Below are 15592 nucleotides of genomic sequence, written 5' to 3'. Positions count from 1 at the left end.
ACAGTGAGAAGAGGAAGAGTTTATCATAGCTGCATAGCAGGTGTGAATATTAGCAGGGCTAAGAGTTTCAATGTGGATGACTCCTTGGTCAGAGGTACAAAGTGGCATGAGACAAAGATCATAGCAAAGCCTCCTGTGTGACACCAATGCCTTATTCTGAGGGGAGGCCAGTGTTGGGTTTTAAGATCCTACTGGCATTTAGGCTCACAGATTTTTTGAGGCAGATGAATTTGAGAGGGACCAAGACTAAATGCAGTGGGGAGATTTGGAGACTTTTGTCATCTATGCTACTGCCTTCCAAAGTGTGGTGGCCAGCAGCCAACAGCTTCTTACCAGTCCTTGGCAAGGGAAGAAGAAGCTTGTGCTGGATTATAAGCCCACTGCTTCCCTGAGACACTGCCCAGTTTGGCTGACTACATTCTCATGGCAAGACCTTCTCCATGGAGGAAGCTGGACTCTGCTGAAGATTCTGGGGCAGCCATTGACCTTGTAGTGGACCCATACCTTGGGTGGCTCTGGTCTATACCACTGATCTTCAAATGCTTTCAATCTCACATGTTTGTAAGTAAAAATTATTTGAGTATGCAATTCTAATATATGAATAATAACGAGCTCTATACATGTGTCACTGCAATACTGTATTACGCATATCATAAAACACACCAAGTACACATTTTAAAAAGCAATGCTAAAGACAAAATAAGCAACATTTAATTTTTTTCACTATGGTAAAACAATGTTATCAACTATGCTTAACTAGTCTTGAAAACAATTTTAAAACACTTTCTGATATGACTGTTTGAAGTCTGCTTCTGATGCCCTTTATTTTGGTTTTGGTGTAAACAGTTGTCTTAGTTGAAAAAGTTACCACACAGACAGGTGCATTCAAGTGGAATTGAAAAACCAGCCTCTATCTCAGAGCAAAGCCTGTCCAAGGAAGGGGGCATGACCCTTGTCCTTGGAAAGACCCACAGAGCACTCCTAGGCACATTCCCACCCTGCTAAGTTGTTTATCTATAAGTAACAGGAGAGATCTGTGGAGCCAGGTGTCCCTGACTCAGTCAGGCTAGGTGGGGACCCATAGCAACCCCCTAGCAACCACCAATCAGCATGACACAGGGAAATACTGGGATGCCAGATGACCCTCCCAGCAGTTTATGGTGGTTGATAACGTGTTGGGAAACCATGTAGTTCAGCACGAACACCCCTCTTGGCTTAAAACAATCAGTTCAAATGAATACCCCCTCTTGTACTAACCAATCACCCCTATCCAACTTGTTCCTGCCAGTGAATGTGCTAATCAAGTTTTAGAGTTGTTATTTGATTTTCCCGCGGTGTGTGATGATTTGCTAAGAGATGCTTTGAAGTATGTGAAGTCCCTGCCTTCCCCAAAGAGTGTATAAAACTGCTGCAAACCCTGGGCTCGGGGCCTCTCAGCGTCACCAGTTGCTGTGTGCACACGGAGGACCCAGCTAGCTCGCAATAAACACCTCTTTGCTGCTCTCATCCATCTTAGTCTCTGGTGGTCTTTTGGGGGTCCCGAATTCAAGCATAACAGAATAAAGTAACTTTGGGTAATCATAAATTAAGAGTCTCATTTTTCATTCACATTTAGCAAATACATTTTTAAGGAAATCCATATCCTCTGATGTTTTGCAAACTGATCTGGGTGTGTGTCATGTTCATGTTTTATACACATGGACTTTAAAACCACTGCAACTCTGTAAACCCATCACCATAACAAATTACCACAGATGGAGTTGCTTAAACAACGGAAATCTGTTTTCTTACAGTTCTGGAGGCTGGAAGCCTGAGATCAAGGTGTCAGGGGGGTTTGATTTCTCCCGAGGTCTATCTCCTTGGCTTGCAGATGGATGGTTGCCATCCCGACATGATTTTTCCCTACGCATTTCTGGTGTCTCTGTTTTCCCTGATTTCCTCTTGTAAATATACCAACCGGACTGGATTAGGGTTATATCCAACATCCTCATCTTAATTTAATTATCTTTCTAAAGACCATGTCTCCAAACACAGTCACATTCTAAGGTAATGGAGGATAAGGCTTTGACATTTGAATTACACATATTCAATCATTTGAATTACAAAAATTACACAAACCTATATAAATTTATAATTTAAAGATTATAAAAACAGTTAAAATTCTGTTTCTGATTAAGAAAAATAGAATTTTTTTAAATGGTATTCATCATTGTCATCAGGAAAGCCACAAAACATGAAAATGTTTCTAAACACCTGTTTCTAAAGGCTCTCTCTAAAACACTGGATTCTTTAGAAAGCAACAACTTTCCTCATTCACTGGAGAAATCACCTTTTTCTTGAAGATGCAGATAAAGATGTGTTCCAGATTTTACAAAGTACTGATAGAAACTTGTTTTATACTCTGTGCAAAAAAAGAAAAAAGAAAAGAAAAGAAAAGAAAAACACACAATGCATTTAAGTCCGTTGCTGTCTATGAAGCACTTTGCTATGACTTCCCACTTGGAATCACAGTGATTAAGAGAACAGAGCCACAAACCCACTTAACTGGGTGCATTTAACCCGAAAGGAAATGAGATGGTAAAAGGGGAAAAAAGGGAAGAAGCCAAGTCCTCAGGGCTGCAGATTATGCTCTCCTCTCTGGGGAGCATCCATTCTCTACCTGACACCAGAGGGTCATCAATCATCTGTACAAAACATTCATAAAACCTTATTCATTCTTAGTTTTTTAAAGCACAGTAAAATGTTCCTTCATGTCCGCAACACGTTGTCTTCTGCCTCTTTAGCATGCTGTGTTCCACTCTGGTGAGGACTAGGCTAGATGCTCAATGAAAGATTCTAAACTAAGGCAAAACCAAGGTAATGGAGAGTATGGTAAGGATAAAGAGGCTCAAGGGACACAATTGACAGAACTTGGTCACTGATTGCATGGGGACTGCCAGTCTGAAGAAATGCACAATAGGTATGTTATACAGCTGTTTTAGAAAATGTTTATATCCCATCTTCCCTAATGATTGAAGTTCTTTCAGATATGAATCAAACTATCATTCATTTGCTCCTTTGTGCCAGCCTCGTGCAATGCCCACCCATGTATCTTTTCTCTGCAAAGACTATAGTGCCCTCTACCTGTCTGTAGACCTTATACCTCACAACTCTGCAAACAGGAGCTGCTCCACAAACAGAACCTCTATGAACAGCCACACCAAGGTGGCTGGCTGACCAGACATCAGGGCATGCAGGGCTTGGGACCTTCTGAATCTCAAAGAAAAAGTGCTTTCTTCCAAGAAGTAGCCTGCGCAGCCAGGCAGAAAAATGTTAGCAGAAGCCTTATCTAGATAAGAACATTCACTACCCTTGAACATCAGCTTCTCCTCCTCATGTCTCCATCTATTCCAAAACAGTAAAGGAAGGAAACACTAAAACATTCTTTTGTGCGTTTTACTCACAAGAGGGTTGGTCCACTGTATACTCCTCCAAATGCATCTTTGTCAATAACTGTCAGGTATTTATTCTTGTTTAGATAACTAGAGAATGAGAAGAAAAGAGAACAAATTAGGTGAGTTTAAGCAATAGTGCAAATAACCAAACAAAATGTGACTATGGGCTCCGTAACTATAAACTGTTTTTACTTTACCTTCTTTTACCACAAAGTACTCAAAGTATTCTGTTTCAACTGTGCAAGGTTTATAGACACTAATTATGGCAGAAGTTTTGGAAACTGAGCTTATTTAGGATCTAGTTAGAATATCTAAGTTTCAATAAAGTTGCTTCAATTTTCTATTTTCCTGTGCAGTGGCAATTGTGTTTTCAATCCTCTTCGGTAACAATTGATTTAAACTTTGTTTCTCAGTATTGGTCAATATTCCAATTTTTTTGGAAGACAGGACTTGAAAACAAAAATAACTGAAATGGGGGCAGATCTCAATGGATCAGCAAGGATTTCTTTATTAAGCAGTGGAATGACACATTTTCAGGGGAGAAAAAGGCAATTAGTTACAATAAGGTCTGATTTTTATAGGGTTTAGTGAGAGTTAACAACCATAGAGAATGTTTAGTGTGACTTAATCATAGGAGACTTAATCATAGTAGAATGTGTCGGTTGGGTACTCAGGAAAATAGTGGTAGAATGGGAAATTATGAAACTCCAGAGCCCATTGTTTACCTTCTCCCCACCCCCACCCCCAGGTGACATAGTCCTCCTCTCTCCCTAGGGGTTGTTATTCCCCTTTTATTCCGGTGATTGTTGTTTCACCTTTTTCCTGGGTGGGGTGGGGGGGTTGTTATTTTCCATATCCATTAGGACTTCAACTAGGGAGGGAATGGAGGTGGTGAGTGGCGACAGGACAGGTCAGAGATCCAAATCTTCTTTGAGCAAGGTTGTGAGATTTAGCAAATGAAAACACAGGATGCCAATATAATTTGAATTTCAAATAAACAATAATTTTTTAGTAGAAGTATTCCCCATGCATTTTTTGAAACATTTTTACATTTTATAAGTTATCTGTTATTTCTTTGAAGTTCAGATTTAATTGAATGGCCTGTATTTCACCTGAGAACACAATTTGGGGGGTGGGGGACAGGGATTGTTTGGGCAGATAAAATCATAGCATATACCTTCCATGGAAGGGATTTGATGGGCACATTGATCTTTCCATTTTGAAAACATATTGGATATTTGAGGCTGTAATTTTTTAAAGCAATTTAAGTCACAAAGTGGTTTTGAAACATAAAATTTCCTCCAAATGGATAAAAGCTTCCAGGGATTTTGAAATTGACCCCCACCATAGCTTTTTTTAGAGAACAAAATCATCTAAAAAGAAATAAAGTACATATATGTCCTTCTTATGAATGATCCCTATTTACACATTTAAAACAACTCCCAGGGCTAGGGCTGTGGGTCAGTGGTGGAGCACTTGCCCATCAAGTGTAAGCCCCTGGGTTGGATCCGTAGCTGTACCACCACCACCACAAAAGACTCCAGCATAACCAACTGCTGAGTGGGGGGACCTTGACACAAAATAAATATAGCACAGAACCTTAGTGAGTCTGCTATGATTCAGATAATGCCTCCATTTATTGTACTGATGAGGTTTGCTCTCAGGATGGAAAATTCTCAAGGATGAAAGCCAATAGTAACGTTGAAAAACCAGCCTCTACCTCAGAGCAAAGCCTGTCCACGGAAGGGGGCATGACCCTTGTCCTTGGAAAGACCCACAGAGCACTCCTAGGCACATTCCCACCCTGCTAAGTGGTTTATCTACAAATAACAGGAGAGATCTGTGGAGCCAGGTGTCCCTGACTCAGTCAGGCTAGGTGGGGATCCATAGCAACCCCCTAGCAGCCACCAATCAGCATGAGACAGGGAAATACTGGGATGCCAGATGACCCTCCCAGTAGTTTATGGTGGTTGATAACGTGTTGGGAAACCATGTAGTTCAGCACGTACACCCCTCTTGGCTTAAACCAATCAGTTCAAATGAATCTCCCTCTTGTACTAACCAATCACCCCTACCCAACTTGTTCCCGCCAGTGAATGTGCTAATCATGTTTTAGAGTTGTTATTTGATTTTCCAGTGGTGTGTGATGATTTGCTAAGAGATGCTATGATGTATGTGAAGTCCCTGCCTTCCCCAAAGAGTGTATAAAACTGCTGCAAACCCTGGGCTCGGGGCCTCTCAGCGTCACCAGTTGCTGTGTGCACACGGAGGACCCAGCTAGCTCGCAATAAACACCTCTTTGCTGCTTACATCGATCTTGGTCTCTGGGGGTCTTTTGGGGGTCCCAAATTCGAGCATAACAATTTCAGAAGAGGTCTCTCTCCACAGACTTCAAAGAGAAAGTTCCCTCTGATTAACTGAATCCAGGTGGGTCTTCCTTGTAGCAGTGGGGATAAGAATTTTATCTACCAACAAATCTGAAGAAAACTTCCCCTTCTGGGAAGGAAGAGGGATTAAACAAATAACAGGTAAATACTGGGACTTCATACAGATCTTACAAATTGTATACATTTTTGAGTCTTTCAATTTTTTTCTTTTTCTTTCTTCTTTTTTTTTGGCGGGGGCATCATACATGATAGGCAAATGCTCTACCACTAGCTGCATCCCCAGCCATCAATTTTTTTCTTAAATGGAGTCAAGAACGACTTGACCTAAAGCAGCCATCCCGAGTTTGCCTCCATACATCTTCATTCCCTTTATAGCATTATCAAAATCTTTAATTACCTGCTTTATTCATCTGTTTGTTTATTGTCTGTCTTCCCAACCAGAATGAAAGTTCTATGTCTTAGTCATTGATGAATACCTAGTGCCACATTCAATGCTTCCTTAACTATTGGCTGGAAGAAAATTATGAATGAGTGAATAAATATATCAATACATCCTTACTCCAAGACAGTGAGGTGGGCGATGTCAAATTCTGAGGGTGACATGATTAATTTAAAGAAAAAAACAACAGAGAACGATAGAATAGATGACTTAGCATGTGATGTGGTCAAATTGGCCAATATCGACCCTTCTGGATGGCAGTAATTATGAGGCAGCTGGTTTACAAAGGGTTTGATCCAGACGTGGCCTCTTCAGGTAATGGCTAGACACCTAACTTCTAGGGTGGTGTTAGTTAGCTTTCCATGATTATAACAAAATACTTGAGAAAAGTCAACTTAAGAAAAGAAAAAATTATTTTGGCTGACAGTTTTGGAGGTTTCATGTCCGTGGTCATTTGGCCCTATGGCTTTTGGGTCTGTGGACCGGCAGTACATGATGGCAGGAGCACATGGTGGAGGAAGGTATTCACTTCATAATGGCTGACAAACCAGAGAGGAAGAAGGGGTTGGGTCCCAATATCCCTTTCAAGGGCACATCCCTAATGACTTAACTTCTTCCTACTCGGTTTCACCTCTTAAGGGTTTCACCAACCACTAATAGCACCAAACTGAGGACCAAGCATTTAACACATGAGCATTTGGGGGACATTCCAGACTCAAACTCTAGCACAGTGCATTCATTGTTAAATCTGACAGGAGAGAGATAATTAGTCTCATATATGTTTCAAAGACCTAAAATGCCAAAGCAGCCAATCGGTGCTTTCCCGATACTGTCATGTAAGGTTCCATTCATGGTCCCCATTTGATCATATCTTGATTCCTTCAACCCACTACATTAACGGCAATCCTTGGGTTAGTAATAACTGGATCTTGGAGAAAACACCAACTGGAGAGAAAATCTTGAACCGTGTGATTTTGTAAAAAGACAACTAAACTCGGCACAATAGCCATACTGGCTTGCAACTATTTTTTGTATTCTTTGGACCATGCAGCTCTCAGATCACATTTTGTTCCCAGACTGTTAAAAATCAAGTAAGAGCCAGTGAGCTCATTTCAGTTTTTTTCCTCTTCATCTCTGACTGTTGCAAGTGAAAATCGGCTTACTCTCATCATCAGAAATTATTGTAAAACTAAATTATTGCTTGTCCAAATCTGCAGTGTTTTTCATCTGATATTTAATACCTCCCTGAGGATAATGAGACTGGTTGATAAGCACTGCAGTTTACCAGAAAGGCTGCAGAAACTGGGAAAGCCAGTCAGAGTTAGGAAGAGAGGAGCAAGATGCAGGGTGGGTGCAGCCAACTTAAACGGAGGTGAACTGATCTCGCAGGAGACTGTCTTCTCTAAACCCAATGTGGCTGTCTGGGTACTCAACCTCTTTGAGATAATTAGGTGCTTAAAAATGAAACCATCACTCCACTTTTGGTAATTGTGAGGACTGCTTTATTTCGCTTTTAACCTCGGGTTCAAATTTCTCACCCTCCCTTCCATCTGAAGCTATGGGAGTAGGGTGAGGAAATACAGATGGAGAAAGTATAATATCCAGAAAGGGAGTGATTCCACCAGACCCATTTATCACATGACATTTTGGGGGAATGTCAGTCTAGTTAAAAGGATTCGTTAGTCATAACTTATCTTTATTCCATGTTGGCAAGCCCATCACAAATCTTAGTAGATGGAAACCTATTCAAGACAATGATTATTTGATAGGGAATGATAATTTAAACCATCCCTTGCAAGGAGAAGAGGAACATCAATGAACTTAAAAGAGTGTGGGAAGACTTGTAAGAAATGAAATATTTCTTGAAAGTCAGGGTTTCTAAATCTAAGTACTGAGAAAGGCTTATGTGCAAAGAACTGACACTTCTTTTAAAAGTGGGGTAGAGCACCGGGGATGTAGCTCAGTGGTAGAGCGTTTGCCTAGCATACACAAGGCCCAGTACTGCGGATAAATAAGAGATGCTACCAGAGTTGTGTGTGTTCAATTGTTTTCCATTGTTTGGAGGGACAGGGGTTTACAGAATCTCTTTGCAGAATTGTTGAAAATGATGAAGTTCCTCATAAAAAGGATGTCAGATTTTCCAGACAGGGATTTAGGAAGACCTGCCCTGGTTTAAAATTGTGTATTTCGTAATACTTAGAGAAGAACACTATAGTTGGGAAAAAGGAATTGGTCAGTAATGAGTAGGGGGAAAATATTCAATTCACAAACTCACTGTTACATGTGCAATATGCATATGTGGGTACGGTCACCATTGGATTCACCCTTGGCACACAGCAGCCATTCAATAGAGACTTGCTGGATGAATAAATGAAAGTTCATTTGCTGGCCAAGACAAAGACAGAAGCATCCTCTATGTGCTTCTATCTTCTCTCACCAAGAAAGTGATCCATGTGAGGAAAAGAGTATGACCCTGGGCCAACCAAGGATATTTGGTTGCAAATTCTTGAGCTTGGCTGTCTGAGAAGTTTTAGGATATACTTCAGCTCCAAGAAGGAATTTTCACCCATATCTCTGCACTCCCTTCAGAATAAACTTGTTCTGGCACCTGCTAGTGTAGTGAGACTCTCATGGGAACACTTCTGTGGGGAACTGTTTCTTTCCCATGACTCCAGTTATTCAGAAAATTACAGGGATCCCCTGCCTGGCTCTCACATTAGTCAAGAGAGAGAAGCTAGGTTGCTCTATGGAAATGCTTTTGGTTGCAGAAGTCCAGGACACCTGTTTATAAACAGTAACAGGTGAGAAAGCACTCAAGATTTCAACAGGCAGAGGGAAAAGCCAGCCTTGGAGCACATTCTACAAGCTGTTCAAATACTTAAACCATGAGAAATAATAGCCTGCTTAATCCTCTAATCTTCTCTATCATCATCTTTTCCCAGTGCTCCAAGCTGTGGTGTTTAACTTCTAACCAGCTGATGTGTGATGCTAATCAGAACCTTAATTGTGTTGACTTCTCGGTTCGTCATGATTAGTGTCTCACTAGGTTCTTGGCACATCCAGATGGTATTTTTTTTTCTCCTGCCTTAATGTTTACTGATAGTAGCTAGTCACCAGAGTTTAAAAACAAAAAAAATATAATACAGAGAACCAGGCAAAATGTTTGAGAAGGAACACATCCCCACAGAGATTGTGGAGAGAGAGGAGACGAAAAAGAGGTTCCAAAGAATGGACAACGTGACTTGATCCGCAACTGAGTGCAGTTCAACTTCTGCTGAGCAAGGATGCTTGTATTTATTATTCATTTCACATCTAAGTGATGACAACCTTCTTGGCTCCATGTAAAAATCACAGGACGACGTGCTTTTACTCATCTGCCATGATTTTTACAAACTTCTGACTAATTACTCGACTGCCGCTGAAGCACCAGGGCTTGCGTGCAGTGTGGCATCTGCCCAACTTGGCTGTGGCTGTATTGTTATTCAGTTACTCTCAAACATGGGTGTAAATGAGGTCAAACCTGCTAGTTTCAGCATATTGGCGTGAGGTAGATAATGGGAAATGATTGCTCTTTTGGATGACACGTTATTTAAATTAGAACCTACTGATGTCTGAACATACTTTGGGAGAAATGACCAAACTGCTCACATTCTTTGTGAAATCCTTGAATCCTATAAGGGTGATTATAAAAGATCGAGTTGTTTACCTAGTTTGAAAATGCAAGACACATTGAGACCAGAAGCAACACACAGTCAATACTGTTTCATGATTACTATGGCTGTATAACATTGATTTCCTTTACCTATGACTCAACCTTCGTCTTCCTTCTGCAGCAGGGCTCCTTAAAATGACCATTAACTTTGTTATACATTGATCTACATGATACTCTTATTGAGGTGCTTAAAGCTAGGAAAGAACCAGTCTTCATCATCCAGGAATCAGACACTAAGGGTAGAATGATGAGTGGCTGGAACATGGTTTTATCATAGGAGCAGAGTTTCCAGTTGGATCCACAATACTGGTTGGAAAAAGACATCTTTGTTTTCTATTATGATTGGATCTGAACTCTTAACCCTGGAATATTTTCATCCAGATACTTCTTATCTTTATCCCAGGCTTTGCCCTTTCACCCTTACCAGGAATTGAGAGAAATAGATGCACATTTGGCCACAAGTGGCCATCTTCACCGAATGCCTTCATTTTAGAGCCAAGGTCTGCAAACTAGGACCCTCCAATCACATCTTGATTTTCACCAGTTTTTATAAGGCAGGTTTTCTTGAGATACAGCCACTTTCATTTGTTTATATATTGTCTACTGCTGCCTTTATACTCTCACAGCAGAACTGAATAGGTGCAACTGAGACCCTATGTTCTACAAAGCCCAAAGTGTTTGCTATCTGGGCCCTTTCCAGAGAAAACGTTTGCTGATCCCCAGTCTGGATTTTTTTAAAAATCAAGAAAATGATCCTTAACTAAGAAATATTTTTCTGCATTTGTTAGAATCCTCCAAATAACTTAAATATTTAACATACGATTGTCAGGGAAGTAGGTTGAAAATGGTATGCTGATTTCTTTTCTGTGTTTGGGGGAAAGTTGCAGTGAGTAGAATGGGAGTTAAGAGCCATTGCCAAAACATGGGCCAGCTCCCTCACAAAGCCTACGAGGGGACTGAAGAGCAAGCTGGTGGAAAGACAGACTCTGTACACTCACCTTGTAGGGTTAGTTTCAGACAGAGCACCATGAAATAATCCAAAATTTTCCTAGTTTAGAATCTCTGTAGGAGTTGGTCACCAATGGCCAATGATGTGGTCAGTCTTACTTATGTTACGAATTCTCCACAAGCCTCCATAAGGACAGGGGGTTTGGATGTGCTTTTGGATAGCTGGACATGTGGAGATTCCTGGAGAGTGGTGTGCCCCGAGAGGACAGGGAAGCTCTGCACCCCTTCTCACGTGCTCTGCCCTGTAGATCTCCTCCATCTGGATGTTCCTTTCCCTGTCCTTTAAGTAAAGGATTTCCCAGCATGATATGATTCTATTTGCAGCAGCAAATTAATTGAACAGGAGAGAGAGAGAAACCCCAACTGAGAGCCACTTGGGCAGAAATGCAGGTCACAACCTAGGGCTTGTGATTATCATGTGAAGTAGGAATATGTAGGACTGAGCTCATAGCCTATGGGATCTGACGCCGTCTTCAGAAGTGAATCCTGAAGATGGTGTCAGAATGAACTAGCAGAGCATCCAGTTGGTGTCTGCTGTAGAATTTGGTACTTAGTGGAGAGAAATCCCTTCATGTACTGGTGCCCAGAAGTGAAGCATTATGTACTAAGACCGTGTCTAGGAAAAACACTTTTTTCCCTTTCTCTTAGAAGAAATATTCCCAAAATGTGTTGTATGGAACACCACACCAAAGAGATGTTCCGGGAGCCAAGAGCTCCGCACCCTCTCTTGGATACTGCATTCAGACCCTTCTATTAAAAGACCTAAAAATCATCTGTATACTTTGTTCAACTTTATAAGATCATGAGTTGCCTTTTTAAAAGTAACTCTCATTAGCCTAATATAGAAACAAAGTTCAAAGAAAAAAATTTAGGAAATGTTTCCAGGCCCTACCATCTCTTCTTTTATTATAGTCTAGAGAGAAGATGGGATAGAAATTCTTGTTCCCTTATTAGTTTCCCCATCTTTTCAATAGACAATGTCTCTAAAAAATGTTTGATATTTTATAGCTGACTATATGACCAAATCATAAAGTGGAGTATCCTGATTCTAGAAGACTCCTTTTGAAAATCTCTTGAAATCTTTGCAGAGTTCTCTAAACTTGACCAGGGTGCCAATCATGAATAGGAGTGAATGTTTTGAAACAAAATGGTTAATATACATGAACTAACCTCAACCTCAAGTCTTTAAATCTAACAACATTCACTATCCCAGCCTTTTGATCAAATCATCCCTACAGAGACTTCTTTTGGAAGCTCATTGAGTGGATGGTCTTCTTGCATCGGTATAGTCAGATCTTCACTGACCAATGACACCATTGCTTGGTGTGATTGTCATCTGAGACTTCTCCTGATTGTGCTCCAAGTTTTGAGTTGAGTCCTTTCTCTTACTTGGTCTCATTCTTTCTAGAATGATCATTCTAGAAATGATCATTCTAGGTGCAAGATATTTTAATTTCTGTATTAATGCTCTTGCTTGCTTGGCTGAGCTAAGAAGCCTAAATCTTCTTTAGGGGTAAGAACAAGTAGCAGTGGCCAGAGAAGTTGGGTGTCCAATTGCTTTGGTCATGGCTGTTAAATCAACAGTGATGAATTCTGACAGAGGCCAGGGAAAATAGTCATGAACTAGGTTACCTGGATCCCAGCTTTGGTTCAACCACTAGATTAACAAATATCAAAAGCTATTTTTTAAAAAGTCGTGTGTCCTTTTTTGGGCTTTATTCCCTTCATGTGTAAAATGTGAAAACTGGACAAGAGGATTGATAGCATTCCACAACAGTGATTCTTGACTTTGGCTCCACATTGGATTCACCTGGGGAGCTTTTAAAATCCTCATTGATCTGGCTACATCCAGAATATCTGGCGACAAAACCTAGGCATCAGTGCTTTCGAAACTCCTCAATTGTTCCAATTTGTACCCACTGCTCCGTAGACCTGAAAGCCTGAATTTTATACCCATATCTTTGTTCTTAAAAAAACAACTGATAATGAGAGCTGGGTGTGGTGATTATGCCTGTAACCCCAGCAGCTCAGGAGGCTAAGGCAGGAGGATGGTGAAGTCAAAGCCAGCCTCAGCAATGGCCAGGTGCCAAGCAACTCAGTGAGACACTGCCTCTAAATAAAATACAAAATAGGGCTGGGGATGTGGCTCAGTGGTTAAGTGTTCCTGAGTTCAATCCCCCATACAAAAAATAATAATAATAGTAGCTGAGAATGTAGGAGGAATATACTTTCCAGTTACTAAACATGGCAGGATACAGAAGTAAATAATTTGGAGATTACATCCTTATCTTGGGCTTTAAAATCCTTTGCTTGTAAAAGTTTGAGAAATCAACCACCCTCTATTCAAGGTTTTGGATCCTTTCCATCCAGCACTCTGGAAAAGCAGTGACCTCAGGAGCTACAGTCCCACCTCTAATCTCCCTGGTGGAAAGTGTCATCAGTATCACTACCCATGTCCTTCATAATGAGGTTTTTCTGTTGTCTCAATGCTAAGCTCTCTATTTTCTCATTTATTTGTTTATTTTTAATTGGTGCTTTATAGATTTGCATAAAGGTGGAATTCACTGAGGTATATTTATATGTGCACATAGCGTAATTTTGTCAGATTCATTCCATATTTCCTCCTCTTTCCGTCCCTCCTCCCTTTCCCTCCTCTTCAATCTTCTTTTTTTTTAAATATTTTTTTAGTTGTGGATGGACACAACACCTTTAATTAATTAATTAATTAATTAATTAATATGTGGTGCTGATTGAGCCCAGTGCCTCACATGTGCTAAGCAAGTGCTCTACCACTGAGCTACAACACAACCCCAGCCCTCAATCATCATCTTCTCCACTGTTTTTCCCTCTATCCTTATGATGCGTTGTGTTCCCTTTACTTTGCTCTAGTTTCCACATATGAGAGAAAATATTCAACCCTGGATTTTCTGAGACTGGCTTATTTCACTTAGCCAGATATTCTCCAGTTCTATCCATTTACCAGCAAACATCATAATTTCTTTTTTTCCCCCACTTTTTAAAAAATTTTGTTCTTTTTAGATATACATGTATTTTGACATACATATATGGGGTATAACTTATTCTAATTAGGATCCCATTGTTGTGATTATACGTGATGTGGCATTTCACTGATATGCATTCATATATGAACATAGGAAAGGTATGTCTAATTCATTCTACTGCTTTTACTATCCCCCCTCACCTCCCCTCTTCATTCCCCTTTGTCCAATCTAATGAACTTCAATTCTTCCTTCCCCCTACTTATTGTGTGTTAGTATTGCATATCAGAGAGAACATTTGGCCTTTGGTTTTTTGGGATTGGCTTATTTCACTTAGCATGATAGTCTCCAGTTTCATCCATTTACCAGCAAATGCCATAATTTCATTTTTTTGTTTTGGCTGAGTAATATTCCATTGTGATATATATATATATATCACACTTTCTTAATCCAGTAATCTATTGGTGGGTAACTGGGCTGGTCCCATATCTTGACTGTTGTGAATTGCAGTGCTATAAACATTGATGTAGCTGTATCAGTATAGTTTTCTCCTTTTAGTTATTTTGGATAAATACAAAGGAGTGGGATAGCTGGGTCTCTTGATGCCCCATGCATCTAGAATAGTATGTCAGTCTTTTGAAATCTTTAAACCCTTAGTATCTACAAATTATTTTAATAAATAAGAGGTCCCAATACTCCATAAAAAAATTTGGATCAGGAAAATCATTTCCCTAAGGTTCATGGCGTTCAAGGAATAACTGAATCAAAAAGGACAATATCTGGTGAGTTTTGTATAATACTAAAATCAAATGCTAAAAATTAGAAGACCATAGGGTAAGTTTAGAGAAAATCATTCCTTTCTCTTTGCCAAGCAAGAAGGCCAATGTTTTTGGGTAACAAGCATTGGGTTATTTTCTGAGATGCATGTTTGGCATTGGGTACATCTCTCCCCATTGTACTTGGGTCCATCATATTGTTGCCCTTGAGTTGACCCCCACAGAGTGCTCTGTCCTCTGGGGGAAGGAAGCACTTTGCTCGTATCTTTGTATTGCCAGTGAACAGCACAGTGCCTGGAACATCACAAGTGTTCAATAAATATGTTGAGAAGTCAATGAAGGATTACATGAGATTAGTACCATGAAGTTAAGATGGAAAGAGGGTCTCTCCAAATAAATAAATTTGATATGGAAGTATTCATATTACTCTACAAGTCTTTTTAAAACATCCCCTATAATTATGTATTTTGAAAACAACTGAACTCGGTTCTCACCTAGTGACAACCTAACGTCAACCCTAATGACAAGCCCCTGCCAGACATGAAGAGAATTACCTCTAACTCCTCCTCCTCGGATAAAGACTAATAGGAAACCCAAAAGCCTGGCAGAATGAGACTCCCCTTCAAACAGAACTCAGAGAGCCTTGCCTAAGTTTAATGACTTCAGAATGGTTTACCATTTATCTTGTAAAACTGGAATCATTCTAGAACATACCACCTAACCACCAAAACACCAACCAAATCACTTAATCCATACATTTGGTCATCCTCCTCCTCCCTCTCCCCTCCCTCTTCCCCTCCCTGCCTCCTCCCTCCCTTCCCCCGCCCGCCCCCCCAC

At 40.4% G+C, this 15592-nt stretch overlaps 1 protein-coding gene across 1 annotated transcript in view; it reads right to left on the bottom strand.

Annotated features, from left to right (window-relative positions):
* Positions 1–15592, bottom strand: part of Tshr (thyroid stimulating hormone receptor) — a 133669-nt gene that overhangs the window by 20934 nt on the left and 97143 nt on the right. Inside the window, exon 8 of the mRNA XM_005321289.4 lies at positions 3444–3521. Within this exon, the coding sequence (XP_005321346.1) occupies positions 3444–3521 (78 nt within the window). The remainder of the gene's footprint in view (positions 1–3443; positions 3522–15592) is intronic.

The sequence above is a fragment of the Ictidomys tridecemlineatus genome, chromosome 5 (genome assembly GCF_052094955.1).
Source record: "Ictidomys tridecemlineatus isolate mIctTri1 chromosome 5, mIctTri1.hap1, whole genome shotgun sequence".
NCBI lineage: Eukaryota > Metazoa > Chordata > Mammalia > Rodentia > Sciuridae > Ictidomys > Ictidomys tridecemlineatus.
The sequence above is the reverse complement of the archived record's forward strand: the minus strand, read 5'-3'. Positions and strand labels throughout refer to the sequence as shown.